General features: G+C 69.4%; 1 protein-coding gene across 1 annotated transcript; it reads left to right on the top strand.

The window, feature by feature from the left end:
* The first annotated feature begins 3,640 nt into the window (after positions 1–3,640).
* Positions 3,641–15,631, top strand: LOC128802961 (collagen alpha-1(I) chain-like). The gene is made up of 10 exons (XM_053969522.1): positions 3,641–3,877; positions 4,050–4,178; positions 4,295–4,408; positions 4,891–5,103; positions 5,853–6,466; positions 9,883–10,069; positions 10,550–10,586; positions 10,700–10,774; positions 12,124–12,236; positions 15,528–15,631. The coding sequence occupies exons 1-10, from the start codon at positions 3,641–3,643 to the stop codon at positions 15,624–15,626; spliced, it is 1,818 nt and encodes a 605-aa protein (XP_053825497.1). The 3' UTR covers positions 15,627–15,631.
* Positions 15,632–16,546: the final 915 nt, after the last annotated feature.

The following is a 16,546-nucleotide window of genomic DNA, read 5'->3' as shown; positions in this document are numbered from 1 at the left end:
ATCTCTCTCAACATCACACAAACGAGGAGGATGAAAAGAGAGAGATGTGCCCAGGGACCCCCTGGTGGCACTGCGGGACCCCTCGGAGGGGACCGGGACCCCCCCGGCCCCCACCCCTGGACTCGACTCTTTGTATTTTTCATGGGAAAAAAAAAAAAAAAAAAAAAAAAAAAAATCAATAAAAAAATTTAAAAGGCAGAATCTGTACGTCTTTTCGGCAGGGAGGGCGCATCCGTCCTGGACTGGATGGCTGAGGGACCCTCGGCCATTTTCCCTCACGCTTCCCGCCCTTTTCCCCTCACGTTTTCCTCTCTTTTCCCCTCACTTTTCCCTTCATGTTCCCCTCTCTTTCCCCCTCACGCTTCCTGGTCTTTTCCCCTCACATTTCCTGCCCATTTTCCCCTCACATTTCCCTCTTTTTTCCCCTCATATTTCCTGCTCTTTTCCCCTCACGTTTTCCTGCCCTTTTTCCCTCATGTTTTCCTCTCTTTTTCCCTCACATTTTCCCTTCATGTTTCCCTCTCTTTCCCCCTCACGCTTCCTGGTCTTTTCCCCTCACATTTCCCACCCATTTTCCCCTCACATTTCTCTCTCTTTTCCCCTCACATTTCCTGCCCTTTTCCCCCTCACATTTGCCACCATTTCCCCTCACATTTCCCTCTCTTTTCCCTCACATTTCCTGCCCTTTTCCCCTCACATTTCCCACTCTTTTCCCCTCACATTTCCCGCCCTTTCCCCCCTCACGTTTTCCCGCCCTTTTCCCCTCACATTTCCCACTCTTTTCCCCTCACATTTCCTGCTTTTTCCCTCACATTTCCCACCCCTTTCCCCTCACACTTCCCGCCCTTTTCTCCTCACACTTCCCGCTCTTTTCCCCTCACATTTTCCTCTCTTTTCCCCTCACATTTCCTGCCCTTTTCCCCTCACATTTCCCTCTCTTTCCCCCTCACATTTCCCACCCATTTTCCCCTCACGTTTTCCCGCCCTTTCCCCCCTCACGTTTTCCCGCCCTTTTTCTCTCACATTTTCCTCTCTTTCCCCCTCACATTTCCTGCCCTTTTCCCCTCACATTTCCTGCTTTTTTCCTCACATTTCCCACCCCTTTCCCCTCACACTTCCCACCCTTTTCCCCTCACATTTTCCTCTCTTTTCCCCTCACATTTCTTGCCCTTTTCCCCTCACGTTTTCCCGCCCTTTTTCCCCTCACGTTTCCTGCTCTTTTCCCTCACATTTCCCACCCTTTTTTCCCCTCACATTTCCTGCCCTTTTTCCCTTCACGTTTTCCCGTCCTTTTCCCCCTCACGCTTCCCACTCTTTTCCCCTCACATTTGCCACCATTTCCCCTCACATTTCCCTCTCTTTTCTCCTCACATTCCCACCCTTTCCCCCTCACGTTTCCCAACCCTTTTCCTCTCACGTTTTCCGCCCTTTTTCCATCACACAAACAACAGGGGGAAAAAGCGCTTTTTCCTCTCAGTTTCAGCATCTTTTCTCTTCAGAAGCTCCGTTTTCCCTGAGGCCACTGGATGGACTGGGGACGGACTGTGAGTGCTGCAGGGGGACTGGGATGTGCCGGGGGGCTCCGGCATGCACTGGGGGCTGTTTTTGGGATTGCTAGACAAGGCTTAGAGGTGCTGCGAGGGTTTTGAGGGTGCCCATTGCATTGTAGGGGATGCTGCCGTGGGTTTGAGGGCTCTAAAGGGGGAGGTTAAAGGGCGATTAAAGACTTTTGGGGCGTGCTGGGCAGATCCGCGCGCGCCGCCGCCGCCGCTCCGCTCCCGCCACGCTGCCGTAAAGCACCGCCGCCGCCTCAGCGAGCTCGCCGCACTGCCGTAAAGCTGTCGTGAACCGCCGCAGCAGCTCCGGGCACGCCACACCGCCGTAAAGCGCCGCAGCAGCCCCCCGTGTTCGCCACGCTGCCGTAAAGCGGTGCCGCCGCGCTGGCCACACTGTCGTAAAGCGGCGGGGCGGAGGGACCCGGGGGCACGGAGAGATTTGGGGGCGGGGCTGGGAGGGGATTTTGGGGGGCACAGAGGAGTTTGGGGGTCCTGGGGCAGGATTTGAGGGGGGCACGAAGAGGGTTGGCCACCCCAGGACTCCCCCGCCCGCTGCAGCTGCGGTGCTCGAGGTCCTGGTTTGAGGAAATTTGATTTTTTTTCTTTGAGGAATTTTGATTTTCCCGTGATTTCGGGGTTCACCCTCGCCGGGGGACCCCCGTTTCCCGTTAGCTTCGGGTTTAAATAACAAGGGAAAGCGTTTTGAGTGCGTTTGGAGCGAGGGCAGCCCCCGTTTCCATCACCGTAAGGGTTAGATTGAGGAGAAATCCCCGTTTTTTCCCCTCATTTTTGAGGGTTTAAATCGAGCCATTCCTTTTGCGGGCGTTTTAGGAGTTTCCTCGAGGGGGACGCTCCGTTTTAAGGGACCCTCAGTGGGGAAAAAAGGCGTCCAAAAGCCCCAAAAACGGCGATTCTTGAGGGAAAACCAGAAAGGAGTGAAGCTGGGGGGGAAATGCCGATTTCCCGGCGTCTGGGGCGTTCGATTTGAGGTTAAAACCTCTTTTTTTGGTCATTTCAGGGGGTTCGGCCGAGGGGGGAGGAGCCCTGTGTCCATTGTGGGGGGACAGAGAGGGGACAGAGGGACAGAGGGACAGAGGGACAGGAGACAGGGACGGGGGGAGAGGGACAGGGGACAGAGGGACAGAGGACAGATCACAGGGGGACAGAGGGGGGACAGAGGGACAGCAGGACAGAGGGACACGGGGACAGAGGGACAGAAAGACAGGCGGACAGAGGGACGGGGGACAGAGGGACAGACGGACACGGGGACAGACGGACAGTGGGACAGGAGGAGAGGGACAGGGGGACAGAGGGGGGGACACGGGGACAGACGGACAGCAGGACAGGAGGACAGAGGGACAACAGGACAGAGGGACAGAGGACAGAAGGACAGGGGGACAGAGGGACGGGGGACACAGGAACAGGGGGGAGGGGACAGAGGGACAGCGGGACAGATGGACAGGAGGACAGACAGCAGGACAGGAGGACAGAGGGACAGTGGGGAGAGGGACAGGGGGACAGGAGACAGATCACAGGGGGACAGAGGGGGGACAGAGGGACAGCAGGACAGAGGGACACGGGGACAGGGGACAGAAAGACAGGCGGACAGAGGGACAGGGGACAGAGGGGGGGACACGGGGACAGACGGACAGCGGGACAGCAGGGCAGGAGGACAGAGGGACCACGGGGACAGAGGGGGGATAGAGGGACAGGGGGACAGGGAAGGGACAGACGGACAGAGGGACAACAGGACAGAGGGACAGAGGACAGAAGGACGGGGGACAGAGGGACAGGGGGATAGATGGACAGAGGGGGGACAGAGGGACAGCAGGACAGGACAGAAGGACAGAGGGGACACGGGGACAGAGGGGGGACAGGGGGACACGGGGACAGACGGACAGCGGGACAGACGGACGCGGTTAGCCCGGGCAGGGCGCAGCCCCGGGGGCACCGGGAGCTGCCGGTCCCGGTGGGGGGGGGGGGCACCGGGGACACGCGGCCGGTGCGGGGGTGGGAGGAGCCGCCCCCGCCGCGTTTCCGCCGCTGTCACCGGGGCCGCTCCCGCCGGGGACAAAGGCGGGAGGATGCCGGGGAGCGCCGCGGCACCGGGAGGCGGCCAGGTACGGGAACGGCACCGGGAGCGGCACCGGGAGCGGCACGGGAGAGCCGCGCGGGGCCGGGGCCGGTGCGGGGTGGGTGGAGCCGCCCCCGCCGCGTTTCCGCCGCTGTCACCGGGCGCTCCCGCCGGCACCGGGGCCGCTCCCGCCGGAGACAAAGGCGGGAGGATGCCGGGCAGCGCCGCGGCACCGGGAGGCGGCCAGGTACGGGCACGGCACCGGGAACGGGAACGGGCGGTCCCTTCCTCCCGTCCCTGCCGCGGTCAGAGCCCTCCCGGGTCCCGGTGCTGCCCCGGTACCGTGAGACGGCCGGGACCGGAACGGCGGGGGTGCCCGGAATGCGGAATTCGGGTCTGGGGGGTCCCGGGCCCGGCAGCTGCGGGTCCGGCGGTGCCGGGGGTGCTGTCGGTACCGCGGGGAGGATTCCGGTGCCGGTGCCGCGGGAAGCGGTGGCGAGATGCCCGTGGCCGACGGTCCCACGGGATGCGATGCCGCGGTTTCCTTGGCAACCCGTACCGGGAGGAGCCGGGGGGGGGGGGCCGGGGTGGGACCGGGGCTACCGGGGGTTACCGGGGGGTTACCGGGGGTTACCGGGGGTCTCACCCTCCTCTCTCCCCGCAGGTCCCGCCGCCCCCCGGGACATGCCGGGGTCCCCCCGCGCGGCCCCCGGTGCCCCGAGCCCCGGCACCCCACATGAGCAGGAACCGGAGCGGCGTGGCCGGGCCCGAGCCGCAGGTGAGGGGCACCGGGGGGAGGGCGGGGGGCTGCTGCGGCCGTGCCGTGCCAGAGCGGTGCCATCCCGAGCCGTGCCGTGCCAATCCGTGCGGTTTGATGCCGTGCCGTGCCCTGTGCCCCGCCGGGTGGTGCCGTGCCCTGCCGTGCCGTGCCGTGAGGCTCCCTGGCCGTGCTGTGCCGTGCCGTGCTACACTCCGCCGTGCCACTCGCTTGCCAAGCTGTGCCGTGCCGTGCCTGGCCATGCCGTGCCGTGCCCTGTGCCCCGCCGTGCCATGCCGTGCCCCGCCGTGCCATGCCGTGCCATGCCGTGCCCTGTGCCCCTCCGGGCGATGCCGTGCCGTGCCGTGCCGTGCCGTGCCATTCCCTGCCCTGTGCCCCTCCGGGCGATGCCGTGCCGTGCCATGCCGTGCCGTGCCTGGCCATTCCATGCCGTGCCGTGCCCCCCCCCGCCCCTCTGACGAGCCCCGTGCCCCCTCCCGCAGCCCCCCCCGGCCATGCCGGGTGCCGACCCCCGCCGCGGGCGCCGCCGCCTCTCGGGCACGCTCCAGGTGCCCCCCTGGAAGCCCCCGGAGCCCCCCGAGCCCCCGCGCCCCTCCTCGCTGCCCCTGCGGGCCCCGCCGGCCACCCCGGCCCGCTCCCGCAGGTACGGGGGGCACCGGGGGACACCGGGAGGCTGCCGGCACCGGGGGGCGCCGGTGCCGACCCAGGGGGGGGTTTCGGGGAGCTCCGGCCGTGCTGGGAGGGGTCCCTTGGCTGGGGAGGGGGACGTGGGGACAGTGCCAGGACGTGGCCTGGGGTGGGGACATTCCCCGGGACAAGGACAGTGCCCGGGCTGGGGACGGTGACCCCCGAGTGTCCCCAGAGCCTCTGGGGAGGGGGGTGACCCCACTGTGGCACTGGGGGGCTCTGCGGTGTCATGGAAACGCGGGGACACCCCCAAACCTGGGGGTCTCTGTAGGTGGGACCCCCACCCTGGACCCCTGAGCCGGCCCGGGGGGGGGGGGGGGGGTCCCTGCAGCGCCGAGCGGGGGGGGGGGGCGCCCCAAATCTGCCATGGGCTCCGTGCTGGGCTGGGTCTGGGGGTTCCCGACGCCCCCCAAGCCCAGTTTGGGCACGGGGGGGGGGGCACGAGGGGGGTCCCCTCGGCTGGGAGGGGGAATCCCTAAATGGGGGGGGGGGCGCGCCAGCATAGGTCGGGATACCCCGAGAAGGGGGATCCCCATAAAGGGGACTGGGGGGTGTCCCCGCCGTGGGGAGGTTTTTGGGCAGGGGGAATCCCCCCGTGACGGGGAGAATCGGCGGCGAGGGGGAAGATCCGGGATCCCCGTTCTGGGAATACCGGGGGAGGGATCCCCGCTTAACGGGAGGGGGGGCCGCGCCGCCGTGACTCTGCGTGGGGGGGTCCACGGGGTCCCGGGGCGGAGCCGTTCCGGGGGCGGGGGAGGTCCCGGGGCGGGGGGAGGCGCCGAGCCGGGCGCGGAGGCGGCACCGGCAGCGGCACCGGCGGCGGCACCGGCGGCGGCGCCGGAGGCACCGGGAGGTTCTTTCCCGGGTCTTTCCAACCGGTTGCGCGGGGCCATGCGGAACCCGGGACCGGGAGGAGCCGCTGCCGGTACCGCGGGTCGCTAAGGAGGAACCCCGGAACCGGCACCGGGAGGAGCTCTGGCACCGGGGGGGGCTCCGGGACCCGCTCCGGTACCGTCTCCGTTACTGGCAGCGGCTCCGGCACCGCGGTCCCGGTCCCGGCAGCATTCCGGGTGCCCGGCTCCCCCCGGTGCCGGCGATGATGGAGCCGGTGCCGGGCTCCAGGAAGAGCCTGTCGCTGTCGCTGCCGGTGCCCCGGGAGGGCCCGGGGCCCCTGCGCCCCCCGCAGCACCTCTGGCGCCAGCCCCGCACCCCGATCCGCATCCGCCACCGCGGCTTCTCCGACACCGACCGGCACCGGCCCCGGCCCATGGAGCGGGCGGATGCCGTGGACACCGGGGACCGGCCCGGGCTGCGCAGCGCCCGCATGTCCTGGCCCTCCTCCCTCCATGGCACCCCTGGCACCGGCAAGCGGTAGGTGACGGCGGCGAGACCCCCGGCATCCCCCAGCGCCATCCCGGTACCGGTACCGGAGGCGGGAGCTCCCCCAGCGCCATCCCGGTACCGGTACCGGAGGCGGGAGATCCCCCAGCGCCATCCCGGTACCGGTACCGGAGGTGGGAGATCCCCCAGCGCCATCCCGGTACCGGTACCGGGGGTGGGTCCTCCCCTGGAGCCCCTCAGCGTCCTCTTGGGACCGAGATTGGAGGCAGGACCCTTGCCCCGGTATCCTCCCGGTACCGCTACTGGGAGCCCCAATCCTCATCCCAGTGTGGTACTGGGAGCCCCCCAGTATCCTCCCAGTACCGCAGAGGCACTCGGGGGTACCCGGGGACCCCACAGGACCTGACCCGCACCCCATCCCCGCCGCCTCCTCCCGGGGTGACCCCGCTCCTGACGCCGCCGTGGGACCCCCGGGATCCCGGAGACCGGGGGGGGGGGGGGGCTGCAGCCCCCCGGGCTCCATCTGGCCCCAGCGCCGGCTCCTCCCGCTCCCGGCTGGGAAGTTTTTTTCGGGAAAACAACTTGGGAAGGCGCCGCCATGTGCCGTGTGCTCCGCGTCCTTCCGCCGGCTCCGGCCTCATTAGGGGCGTTAATTTATGCACAGGAGGCTCGGCAGATGGTCGGGATTCGGAGAGCGGTGGGGGGGTGGGGGGTGATTTCCTTCCTCCTCCTCCTCTTCCTCCCTTCCCCATGGATGGCGAGCAGCTGGAGGGGGCGATGGGGAGCAGCAGCAGGGCCGGAACCCCCCCGGTGAAAGCCCCTAAACCCCCAAAAACGCAAGGGCCGGGGTGCGGGACCCCCATCCCCCGCTGCCCTGCGACCCCCGCCCCGTTATCCCGGCCAGGAGGAGCCAGCCCCGCCCGGGCTGCCGGGTTTTCCCTTCCCGGACCGATTAGTGAAACGAGGCCGAAGGCAGGTGAGATCCCGAGGTGGGATCTCGCCGGAGCTGCAGCCGTGCCAGGATCCAGCCAGGATCCAGCTGCCACCGGCTCCTGGCGGCTTTTCCTGGCTCCCGGAGGCTCTTCCCGGCTCCCGGAGCCTGTTTCCAGCTCCCGGAGGCTTTTTCCCGGCTCCCGGAGGCTCTTCCCGGCTCCCGGAGCCTGTTCCCGGCCCCTGGAAGCTTTTCCTGGCTCCCGGAGGCTCTTCCCGGCTCCCGGAGTCTGTTCCTGGCTCCCCGAGGCTGTTCCCGAACCCTGGAGCCTGTTTCCAGCTCCCGGAGGCTTTTCCCAGCTCCCGGAGCCTGTTTCCGGCTCCCCGAGGCTGTTCCCGGCTCCCGAAGGCTGTTCCCAGCTCTCGGAGCCCGTTTCCAGCTCCCGGAGGCTTTTCCCAGCTCCCGGAGGCTGTTCCCGGCCCGCGGAGGCTTTTCCCGGTCCCCGGGGGCTTTTCCCCGGCCCCCGAAGGCTGTTCCCAGCTCTTAAAATCCCGTTTCCAGCTCCCGGAGGCTTTTCCCAGCTCCTGGAGCCTGTTCCTGGCTGCCCCCGGAGCCTGTTCCCGGCCCCCGGAGGCTTTTCCCGGCTGCCCCCGGAGCCTGTTCCCGGCTGCTCCCGGTCTCCGGCAGCCCCCGGGAATTCCTGCTGCCCCCCGCCCCTCCCTTGCCGGTGGATGTCCGTGACTCCCGCGGCCGCCGGCCCCGCCGGTGATGGCGGCGCCGCAGCCCCTCCGGCATTTCTGGAGCGCCGGGGATCCGCTCCGAGGGGGATGAGTCACCTGTGGCCCTCAGAAATGATTCACGGCCGTCTCCGGCAGCCGGAGCGCATCCCGGTGGGCTGGGGAGGAAATCCCGGCTCCCAGGAATAGCAGGGACGCCCCCGGGGCTGGCACCCGCCGGGCTGGGGTGGGTGGGTGGGTGGGGGGGGGACGCTGGGTGGGATTTTGGGGTGGGGTGGCGCCGGGAGGGGGTCCCGCTGGGGAAACATCCCGGTCCCCGTCGCCTTCCCGGTGTCCTGCTCCTCCTCCTCCTCTCCACCTCAATCGCCTCCCGTCCCTCTCTCCGTCCTTACTTCATCCCTCCTCCTCCTCAGTCCCCCATTCCTGCCCCGCTGCCGTCCCCCTCCCTGCCTTCATCCCTTCCTCGTCCTCATCCTCCTCCGTCCCATCTTCCCACTCCCATCTTCCTCCTCCTCCCTGTCCCTGTCCCATCCCGGGACACCCCGGATCCACCGGGAACGATCCGCAGGATCCCCCGCATCCCCAGTTTTTGGGGAGCTGCACCGGGGGGACGCCCCCGATCTCCCCGTGAGGACCCCAGACCCCATCCCAAACCGGGGCCGACCCTTGGCATGCCGCCAGGTGTCACCTGGTGTCACCCGGGTGTCCCCGGGGTCCCCATCCCGGCCGCCCCCCCCCCACCCCGTCCCGAGGCGGGGGAATCGGTCCCGCGGAAATTCCAAAAAAAGCCGTTTTTTCCTCTTTCTTCCCGGAGCCGGTTGCTAAATTTGCCGCCGGTGAGTCACCCCCACCCCCACGCACCCCCCCCCCCCACCACGGCTCCCCCCGGCACCCCGGGGGCGGGACGGGGACCCCGCAATGGGGCCGGGGGACCCCCCCAGGGCCGGGAACCCCCCCCCAAGACCGGGGCTCCTCCGTGGGACCGGAGACCCCCCCGAGCCCCCCGGGATTACCCTGTCCCTCCCTCCGGCCCCCTCCCCGGTGCTGGGGGGCTCTCGGAGGAAGCGGAAGTCCCCCCACCGTTGGGGGGGGGGGGTCGGGACCACCCCCTTGTCCCCCTCCCCCGCTCCCACGGGGCGGGGTTTAGGGGTGTCACGGGGGTCCTGATGGTGGGGGCTCTGGTTTTTGGGGGTCTCCTGGGGTTGTCGGCATTGGGGGAGTCTGGGGGGGGGGCTACAGGACTGAACTGGGGGGTCTGGGGGGGCTGCAGGATTGAATTGGGGGGTCTGGGGGGCTGCAGGATTGAACTGGGGGGTCCTGGGGGGCTGCAGGACAGAACTGCGGGCTCTGGGGGAGGCTGCAGGATTGAATTGGGGGGTCTGGGGGGTGTAGGATTGAATTGGGGGGTCGGGGGGGGCTGCAGGATTAAATTGGGGGGTCTGGGGGGGGCTGCAGGATTGAACTGGGAGGGTCTGGGGGGCTCAGGGGTCTGGGGGGGCTGCAGGACAGAACTGGGGGGGCTGGGGGGCCTGCAGGATTTAATTGGGGGAGTCTGGGGTACTGCAGGATTGAATTGGGGGGACTGGGGGGCCTGCAGGATTTAATTGGGGGGGGTCTGGGGGGCTGCAGGACAGAACTGGGGGGTCCTGGGGGGCTGCAGGATTTAATTGGGGGGGGGTCTGGGGGCCCTGCAGGAGAGAACTGGGGGGGGGTCTGGAGGGGCTGCCGGGAGGGTCCCGGTTTGAGACCCGACGCCTCCCCCCGGTGTCCCCCCGCAGCTCGGAGGTGGAGAATGGCCCGTGGGGGGGGCAGAGCCCCCCCGAGCCGCGGGCCAGCCCGGGCCGGGGGCTCCTGGCCGGGGCCCTCCCGGCGCAGCGCCGCGAGTCCTTCCTGTACCGCTCCGACAGCGACTTCGACACCTCCCCCCAAGAGCATCTCCCGCAACTCCTCCGTGGCCAGCGACGCGTGAGTCCCGCCCCGCGCCCCCGCCGCCCCCGCAGCCCCCCGAGATCTGCCCGGGCCCAGCGACCCCCCCCCAGGACCCCCCCCCCCCAAAAGCTTCTCCCGCAGCTCCTCCGTGGCCAGCGAGGCACGGAGCCCCCCCCCCCCCAGCACCCTGAAATCTCCCTTGGCACCCCCCCCCAGCACCCCTGGAACCCTCCTGGCATCTGCCCCGGACCCCCTGAGACCCCCCCCAAGTATCCCCCCATCTCCTGGAGACCCCCCCCCAATATCCCCCCCCCCCATCCCTCCAGCCCCATATCCCTTTGGGGACCCCCAAAATTCCCACCGAGATGACCCAAAACTCCCCAAAGACCCCGGGTATCTCCTCAGAGCCCCCCCCTCAGGACCCCCCCCCCCGTGGTTCTGTGAGCCCCCCATGAATTGAGGGGGGGGGTCCCAGGGCCTCTGCCTGACCCCCCCCCCCCCAAATTTCTCTTCCAGCCACGCCGAGGATTTGATCGTCACCCCCTTCGCTCAGGTAGGGTGGGGGGTCCTGGGGGGCCCTGGGGGGGTCGCAGGGGGTCTCAGGGGATTCCGGGGGGGGTCTCAGCCCCCCCCACGATGTCCCCCTGACCCCCCCGCACCCCCCAGGTCCTGGCCAGTCTCCGCAGTGTCCGCAGCAACTTCTCCATCCTGACCAAAGTCACCACCCCCCCCCGGCAGCACGTGCGTGACCTTTGACCTTGACACCCCCCCTCCTGCCCCCCTCTCCGAAATTGGGGGTCCCGGTCAGCCCTGACCCCCCTGCCCCCCCCCCCCTCCCCAGGCGGTCGCCCCTCGGCTCGCAGCCCCCCCCCTGCAAGGCCACGCTCTCAGGTGAGGGGGGGTCGGGGGGCTGGGGGGGGGGTTTGGGGAGGGTCCCAACGGTGCCACTGGGGGGAAACTGAGGCACGGCCGGGCAGCCCCCCCCCACCCCCTCCCCCCCCAGAGCACCGGGGGGTCCCTGGAATCCTGCAGGGCCCCACAATTCCCCACATCCCCCCCCCCGCTCGGGGGTCCTCCCCATTCCTGGGGGTCTCCTCTGTCCCTGTCCCCGAGGACACGGCCCAGCGGCGCTGTCCCTGTCCCCTCCTGTCCCTGTCCCCTCCTGTCCCTGTCCCTGTCCCCTGTCCCTGTCCCCTACCTGTCCCTGTCCCTGTCCCTGTCCCTGTCCCCTGTCCCTGTCCCTGTCCCCTCCTGTCCCTGTCCCTGTCCCTGTCCCTGTCCCTGTCCCTGTCCCCTCCTGTCCCTGTCCCTTGTCCCTGTCCCTGTCCCCTGTCCCTGTCCCTGTCCCCTCCTGTCCCTGTCCCCTCCTGTCCCTGTCCCTGTCCCTGTCCCCTGTCCCTGTCCCAGCAGCTCTGTCCCCTGTCCCTGTCCCTGTCGCTGTCCCAGCGGCGCTGTCCCTGTCCCTGTCCCCTGTCCCTGTCCCCTCCCTGTCCCCTCCTGTCCCTGTCCCTGTCCCTGTCCCTGTCCCTGTCCCTGTCCCTGTCCCCTCCTGTCCCTGTCCCCTCCTGTCCCTGTCCCTGTCCCTGTCCCCTGTCCCTGTCCCTGTCCCTGTCCCTGTCCCTGTCCCCTCCTGTCCCTGTCCCCTCCTGTCCCTGTCCCTGTCCCTGTCCCCTGTCCCTGTCCCAGCAGCTCTGTCCCCTGTCCCTGTCCCTGTCGCTGTCCAGCGGCGCTGTCCCTGTCCCTGTCCCAGCAGCACTGTCCCTGTCCCTGTCCCCTGTCCCTGTCCCCCTCCCTGTCCCCTGTCCCTGTCCCCTGTCCCTGTCCCTGTCCCAGCAGCGCTGTCCCCTGTCCCTGTCCCTGTCCCTGTCCCCTGTCCCTGTCCCTGTCCCCTCCTGTCCCTGTCCCCTCCTGTCCCTGTCCCTGTCCCCTCCTGTCCCTGTCCCTGTCCCTGTCCCAGCAGCTCTGTCCCTGTCCCTGTCCCTGTCCCTGTCCCTGTCCCAGCAGCGCTGTCCCCTGTCCCTGTCCCTGTCCCTGTCCCAGCAGCACTGTCCCTGTCCCTGTCCCTGTCCCTGTCCCCTCGCTGTCCCCAGAGGACACGGCCCAGCAGCTGGCGCGGGACACGCTGGAGGAGCTGGACTGGTGCCTGGAGCAGCTGGAGACGCTGCAGACCCACCGGGCCGTCAGCGAGATGGCCTCCAACAAGGTGGGGACACCGGGGACAGCGGGGGACACAGCAGGGACAGCAGGGACAAGCGGGGGGACAGCAGGGACATCAGGGGACAGCGGGGACAGCGGGGGACAGCAGGGACAGCGGGGGGACAGCAGGGACAGCGGGGGACAGCGGGGACACCAGGGGACAGCGGGGACAGCGGGAGACACCGGAGAGAGCGGGGGGACACCAGGGGACACTGGGGGGACACCAGAGGACAGCGGGGACAGTGGGGGACACCAGGGGACACAGTAGGACAGCAGGGGACAGGAGGGGACACCGGGGGACAGCAGGGACAGTGGGGGACAGAGGGGACACTGGGGGGACAGTGGGGGACACCAGGGGACAGCGGGGAACACAGCAGGACAGCAGGGACAATGGGGGACAGCAGGGAACATGGCAGGAAAGTGGGGGACAGTGGGGACAGTAGGGACACCGGGGTACAGCAGGGACACTGGGGACACAGGGGACAGTGAGGACACTGGGGGACACTGGGGGACACCAGGGGACAGCAGGGAACATGGCAGGACAGCGGGGGACACTGGGGACAGCAGGGACACTGGGGACACAGGGACTGGGACAGGGACAAGGGGCTGGGGGGGGCCCTGGGCACAGCGGGGGCAGTGCTGGCATCAGGCACTGGTGGCACTGGTGGCACTGGTGGCAGTGGCTCTGTTGGTGGCACTGGTGGCCGTGGCTGTGTTGGGGTGTTGGTGGCACTGGTCACACTGGTCACACTGGTCACCTCTGGTCACACTGGTCACACTGGTCACACTGGTCACACTGGTCACTCTGGTGGCACTGGTGGCACTGGTGGCTGTGGCTGCAGTGCAGGATCGTGTCCCCAAGTCCCCCTCGCCCTGTCACCCCCCTGTGCCCCCCAAGGCAGGACCCCCACCCCCCAGGGGCCACTGCAGGCTCCCCGAAACCCTTTAGGGGGGGGGGTCCCCAAACTTTTGGGGCGTCCCTTGGGGGTCCCTGCCCCTTTCTGGGGGTGTCTGGGGACACCCCCCGATGCTTTTTGGGGTCCGTTTTGGGGGGTCCCTGCTCCCTTGGGGGGGTGCCGACCCTTCGGGGGTGTCCCGGGGGGGTCCCTCAGCCCCCGGTGGGGGGTGTCCCCCCCCGCGTCCCCTCCCCCCGTGTCCCCCCCCGCGCCGTGACCGTGACCGTGACCGTGGGGAGGGGGCGGGGCGGGGGCGGGGCGAAGCCTCGCGCAGGCGTCCGACCCCCCCCCCCCGCCACCCCCCCCCGCCCGGCGCTCCGCGGCCTCCGCAGCCCCGACCGGACCCCCCCGGCACCCCCAGGACCCCCGAAAACCCCCGGAGACCCCTCGGGATCACCCCCCCCCCCACACCCCGCATCCTCCGCATCCTCCGCATCCCCGCCCCTCCCCCCCCACCGCGCATCCCCCTCCCTGCACCCCCGGGGTCACCCCGACCCCCTCCCCCAAAACCCTCCCGACCCCCCCCCAGACCCCTCCGGACCCCCCCAAACCCCTCCGGACCCCCCCCCGGCTCCCCCCGCCCCCCTCATCCCTCCGCATCCCCGCGTCCTTTTTGCCCCTCCCCACCCCCCCCCAAAATCCCTCCTCCCATGAGCACCCAGTGACCCCCCCGCCCACCCAGACCCCCCCCCCCCAACATCCCGGGGGGGGCTTAGGACCCCCGGGGGGGGCTCAGGACCCTCAAGGGGAGGAGGAAGAGGAGGGGGGGGGTGTCCTTCACTGCCCAGCCCAAAGCGGGGGCTGGGGGCGATGTGAGCCCACCCCCCCCCTTGCGTTCTCCCCGCGGGGGGGGGGGGGCTGGCGGTGCCCTCCCAGCGCGTGTGGGGGGGGGCCCCGCTCCCCCCCCCCCACCCCCCAAAATTTCCGCCATGCCCAGGGCCCCCCCCGGGCCGTGAGCGACCTCCGGGGGTGTCCGGGGCGGGGTGTGGGGGAGGGGGTCTCCTCCCCCCCGGTGAACAGCGAGGTCCTGCGGGGGCTGAGGGGGGTGGGGGAGGGGGGGGGGGGGGGGGTCTGCACCCCCTGCCCACCCCCTCGCCCCCCCCCCCCAAATCGCGGCCGGAAAATGCCGCTGGTGGATTTTTTCTGCGAGACCTGCGCCAAGCCCTGGCTGGTGGGGTGGTGGGACCAGGTAAGGGGGGGCCGGGGGCGAGGAGGGGAGGGGGGGGGGGGGGCAACGGCGCGTCCGACCCCACCCCCCGCCACCACGTCCCTGTCAATGTCATGGGGACCCCCCCCCCCCTCCATTGCGCCCCCCCCCCGGTTTGGGGGAGGGTCTCTCTGAGCATCCCCCCCCCCCAATTTCAATTTGGGGGTCGTGTTGTGGTTGGGGGGGGGTCCTGAGGGGGCTTCTCCTCCTTAATTTGGGTCCTGAGGGGGGGGTGGGTCGGGGTGGGGAGGTGAGGGGCCCGGAGCTCCGGCACGTGCGGGGTTTGGGGAGGGGTCTCTGCGAGGGGGCGGGGCTGAACGCCGACCACCCCCCCCCCGGTACAGGAGGGGTTAAACCCCCCCCCGGCGGTTGCCATGGAGCCGGCGGTTGCCATGGAGACAGGATGGCGGCTCCTGATTGGCTGGGAGGGGAGGATGCAGGGGATGCTCCACCCCCTCCCCCCCCCAAATTGGGGAGGGGGCAAATGGGGGGGGGGTCCTGGGGGGGAATGGAAGTGGGGCGGGGGGGGAGCGCCACCACCAGTGCCCACCAGTGCCACCAGTGCCACCAGCACCGCGGGGACCTGCGGGGGGGTCTGGGGGTCTCAGAGGAGGGGGCTGGGGGGGCCCCTCCTGGCCCAGTCCATCCCAATCCCATCCCAGTCCATCCCAGTCCATCCCAGTCCCTCCCAGTCCATCCCAATCCCATCCCAGTCTATCCCAGTCCATCCAGTCCCTCCCAATCCCATCCCAGTCCCTCCCAGTCCCTCCCAGTCCATCCCAGTCCACCCCAGTCCATCCCAATCCATCCCAGTCCCATCCCAGTCCCATCCCAGTCCCTCCCAGTCCATCCCAATCCCATCCCAGTCCCATCCCAGTCCATCCCAGTCCCTCCCAGTCCATCCCAATCCCATCCCAGTCTATCCCAGTCCATCCCAGTCCCTCCCAATCCCATCCCAGTCCCTCCCAGTCCATCCCAGTCCCACCCCAGTCCATGCCCTGGGCTCTGGCCAGGCTCGGATCCCTCTCTGGGGCCGATCCTGGGGGGATTTGGGGGCGCTGGGGGGGGGGTGGTGTGTGTGTGGGGAGGGTCTGGGGGGGGTCCCTGGGGGTCCCTGAGCCCCCCGCCCCCCCAGTTCAAGCGGATGCTGAACCGGGAGCTGACGCACCTGTCCGAGATGAGCCGCTCGGGGGAACCAGGTGTCCGAGTACATCGCCAGCACCTTCCTGGGTGAGACCCCCGGGGACCCCCGGGGACACCCAGAGGACCCCCGGGACACCCAGAGACCCCCCAGAGACCCCCGGGGACCCCCGGGGACACCCAGGGACACCCAGAGACCCCCCAGAGACCCCCCAGAGACCCCCGGGACACCCAGGGACACCTCAGGACCCCCGGGACCCCCAGGGACCCCCGGGGACCCCCCAGAGATCCAGGGATCCCCAGGGACCCCCCAGAGACCCCCAGAGACCCCCAGGGGCACCCAGAGATCCCCGGGGACCCCCAGAGACCCCCCAGAGACCCCCAGGGACACCCAGGGACCCCCAGGGACACCGAGGGACACCTCAGGACCCCCCCAGGGACCCCCAGGGACCCCCCAGAGACCCCCAGGGGCACCCAGAGACCCCCCAGAGACCCCCCAGGGACCCCCGGGACACCCAGGGACACCTCAGGACCCCAGGGACCCCCCAGAGACCCTCGGGGACCCCCAGGGACCCCCAGGGGCACCCAGGGACACCAGAGACCCCCCCCCCCCCAGGGACCCCCAGGGACTTCCAGGGACCCCCCGGAGACCAAGGGACCCCCCGGGGACCCCCTGGGACACCCAGAGACACCTCGGGACCCCCCCGGGACCCCCAGGGACACCAGAGACCCACCAGAGACCCCCGTGAGCCCCATAGGGACCCCCCGTGAGCCCCCCAAAAGCCCCCCAGGACCCCGTGAGCCCCCCAAAACCCCTGTGAGCCACATAGAGACCCCTGTGAGCCTCCCAAAAACCTCTGTGAGCCCCCCCAGGATCCTCCAGAGGGACCCCCATGAGACCCCCAAAACCCCCGTGAACCCCCCCAAACCCCTGTGAGCCCCATAGGGACCCCCGTGAACCCCCCCAAAACCCCCGTGAGCCCCATAGGGACCCCCGTGAGCCCCCAGAGCCCC

The sequence above is a fragment of the Vidua macroura genome, unplaced genomic scaffold, assembly GCF_024509145.1.
Source record: "Vidua macroura isolate BioBank_ID:100142 unplaced genomic scaffold, ASM2450914v1 whyUn_scaffold_230, whole genome shotgun sequence".
Taxonomy (NCBI): domain Eukaryota; kingdom Metazoa; phylum Chordata; class Aves; order Passeriformes; family Viduidae; genus Vidua; species Vidua macroura.
Note: the sequence above shows the minus strand (reverse complement) of the source record. Positions and strands in the feature narration are given on the sequence as shown.

What these genes read in the sequence shown, in the direction of transcription:
- LOC128802961 (XM_053969522.1), top strand. Translation starts at nt 3,641, where the DNA reads ATGCCGGGGAGCGCCGCGGCACCGGGAGGCGGCCAGGTACGGGAACGG. An exon ending in CGGCACCGGGAGGCGGCCAG is followed by an intron (nt 3,878 to 4,049) that starts GTACGGGCACGG and finishes CGGGCCCGGCAG; the next exon opens with CTGCGGGTCCGGCGGTGCCG. An exon ending in TGGCCGGGCCCGAGCCGCAG is followed by an intron (nt 4,409 to 4,890) that starts GTGAGGGGCACC and finishes CCCCTCCCGCAG; the next exon opens with CCCCCCCCGGCCATGCCGGG.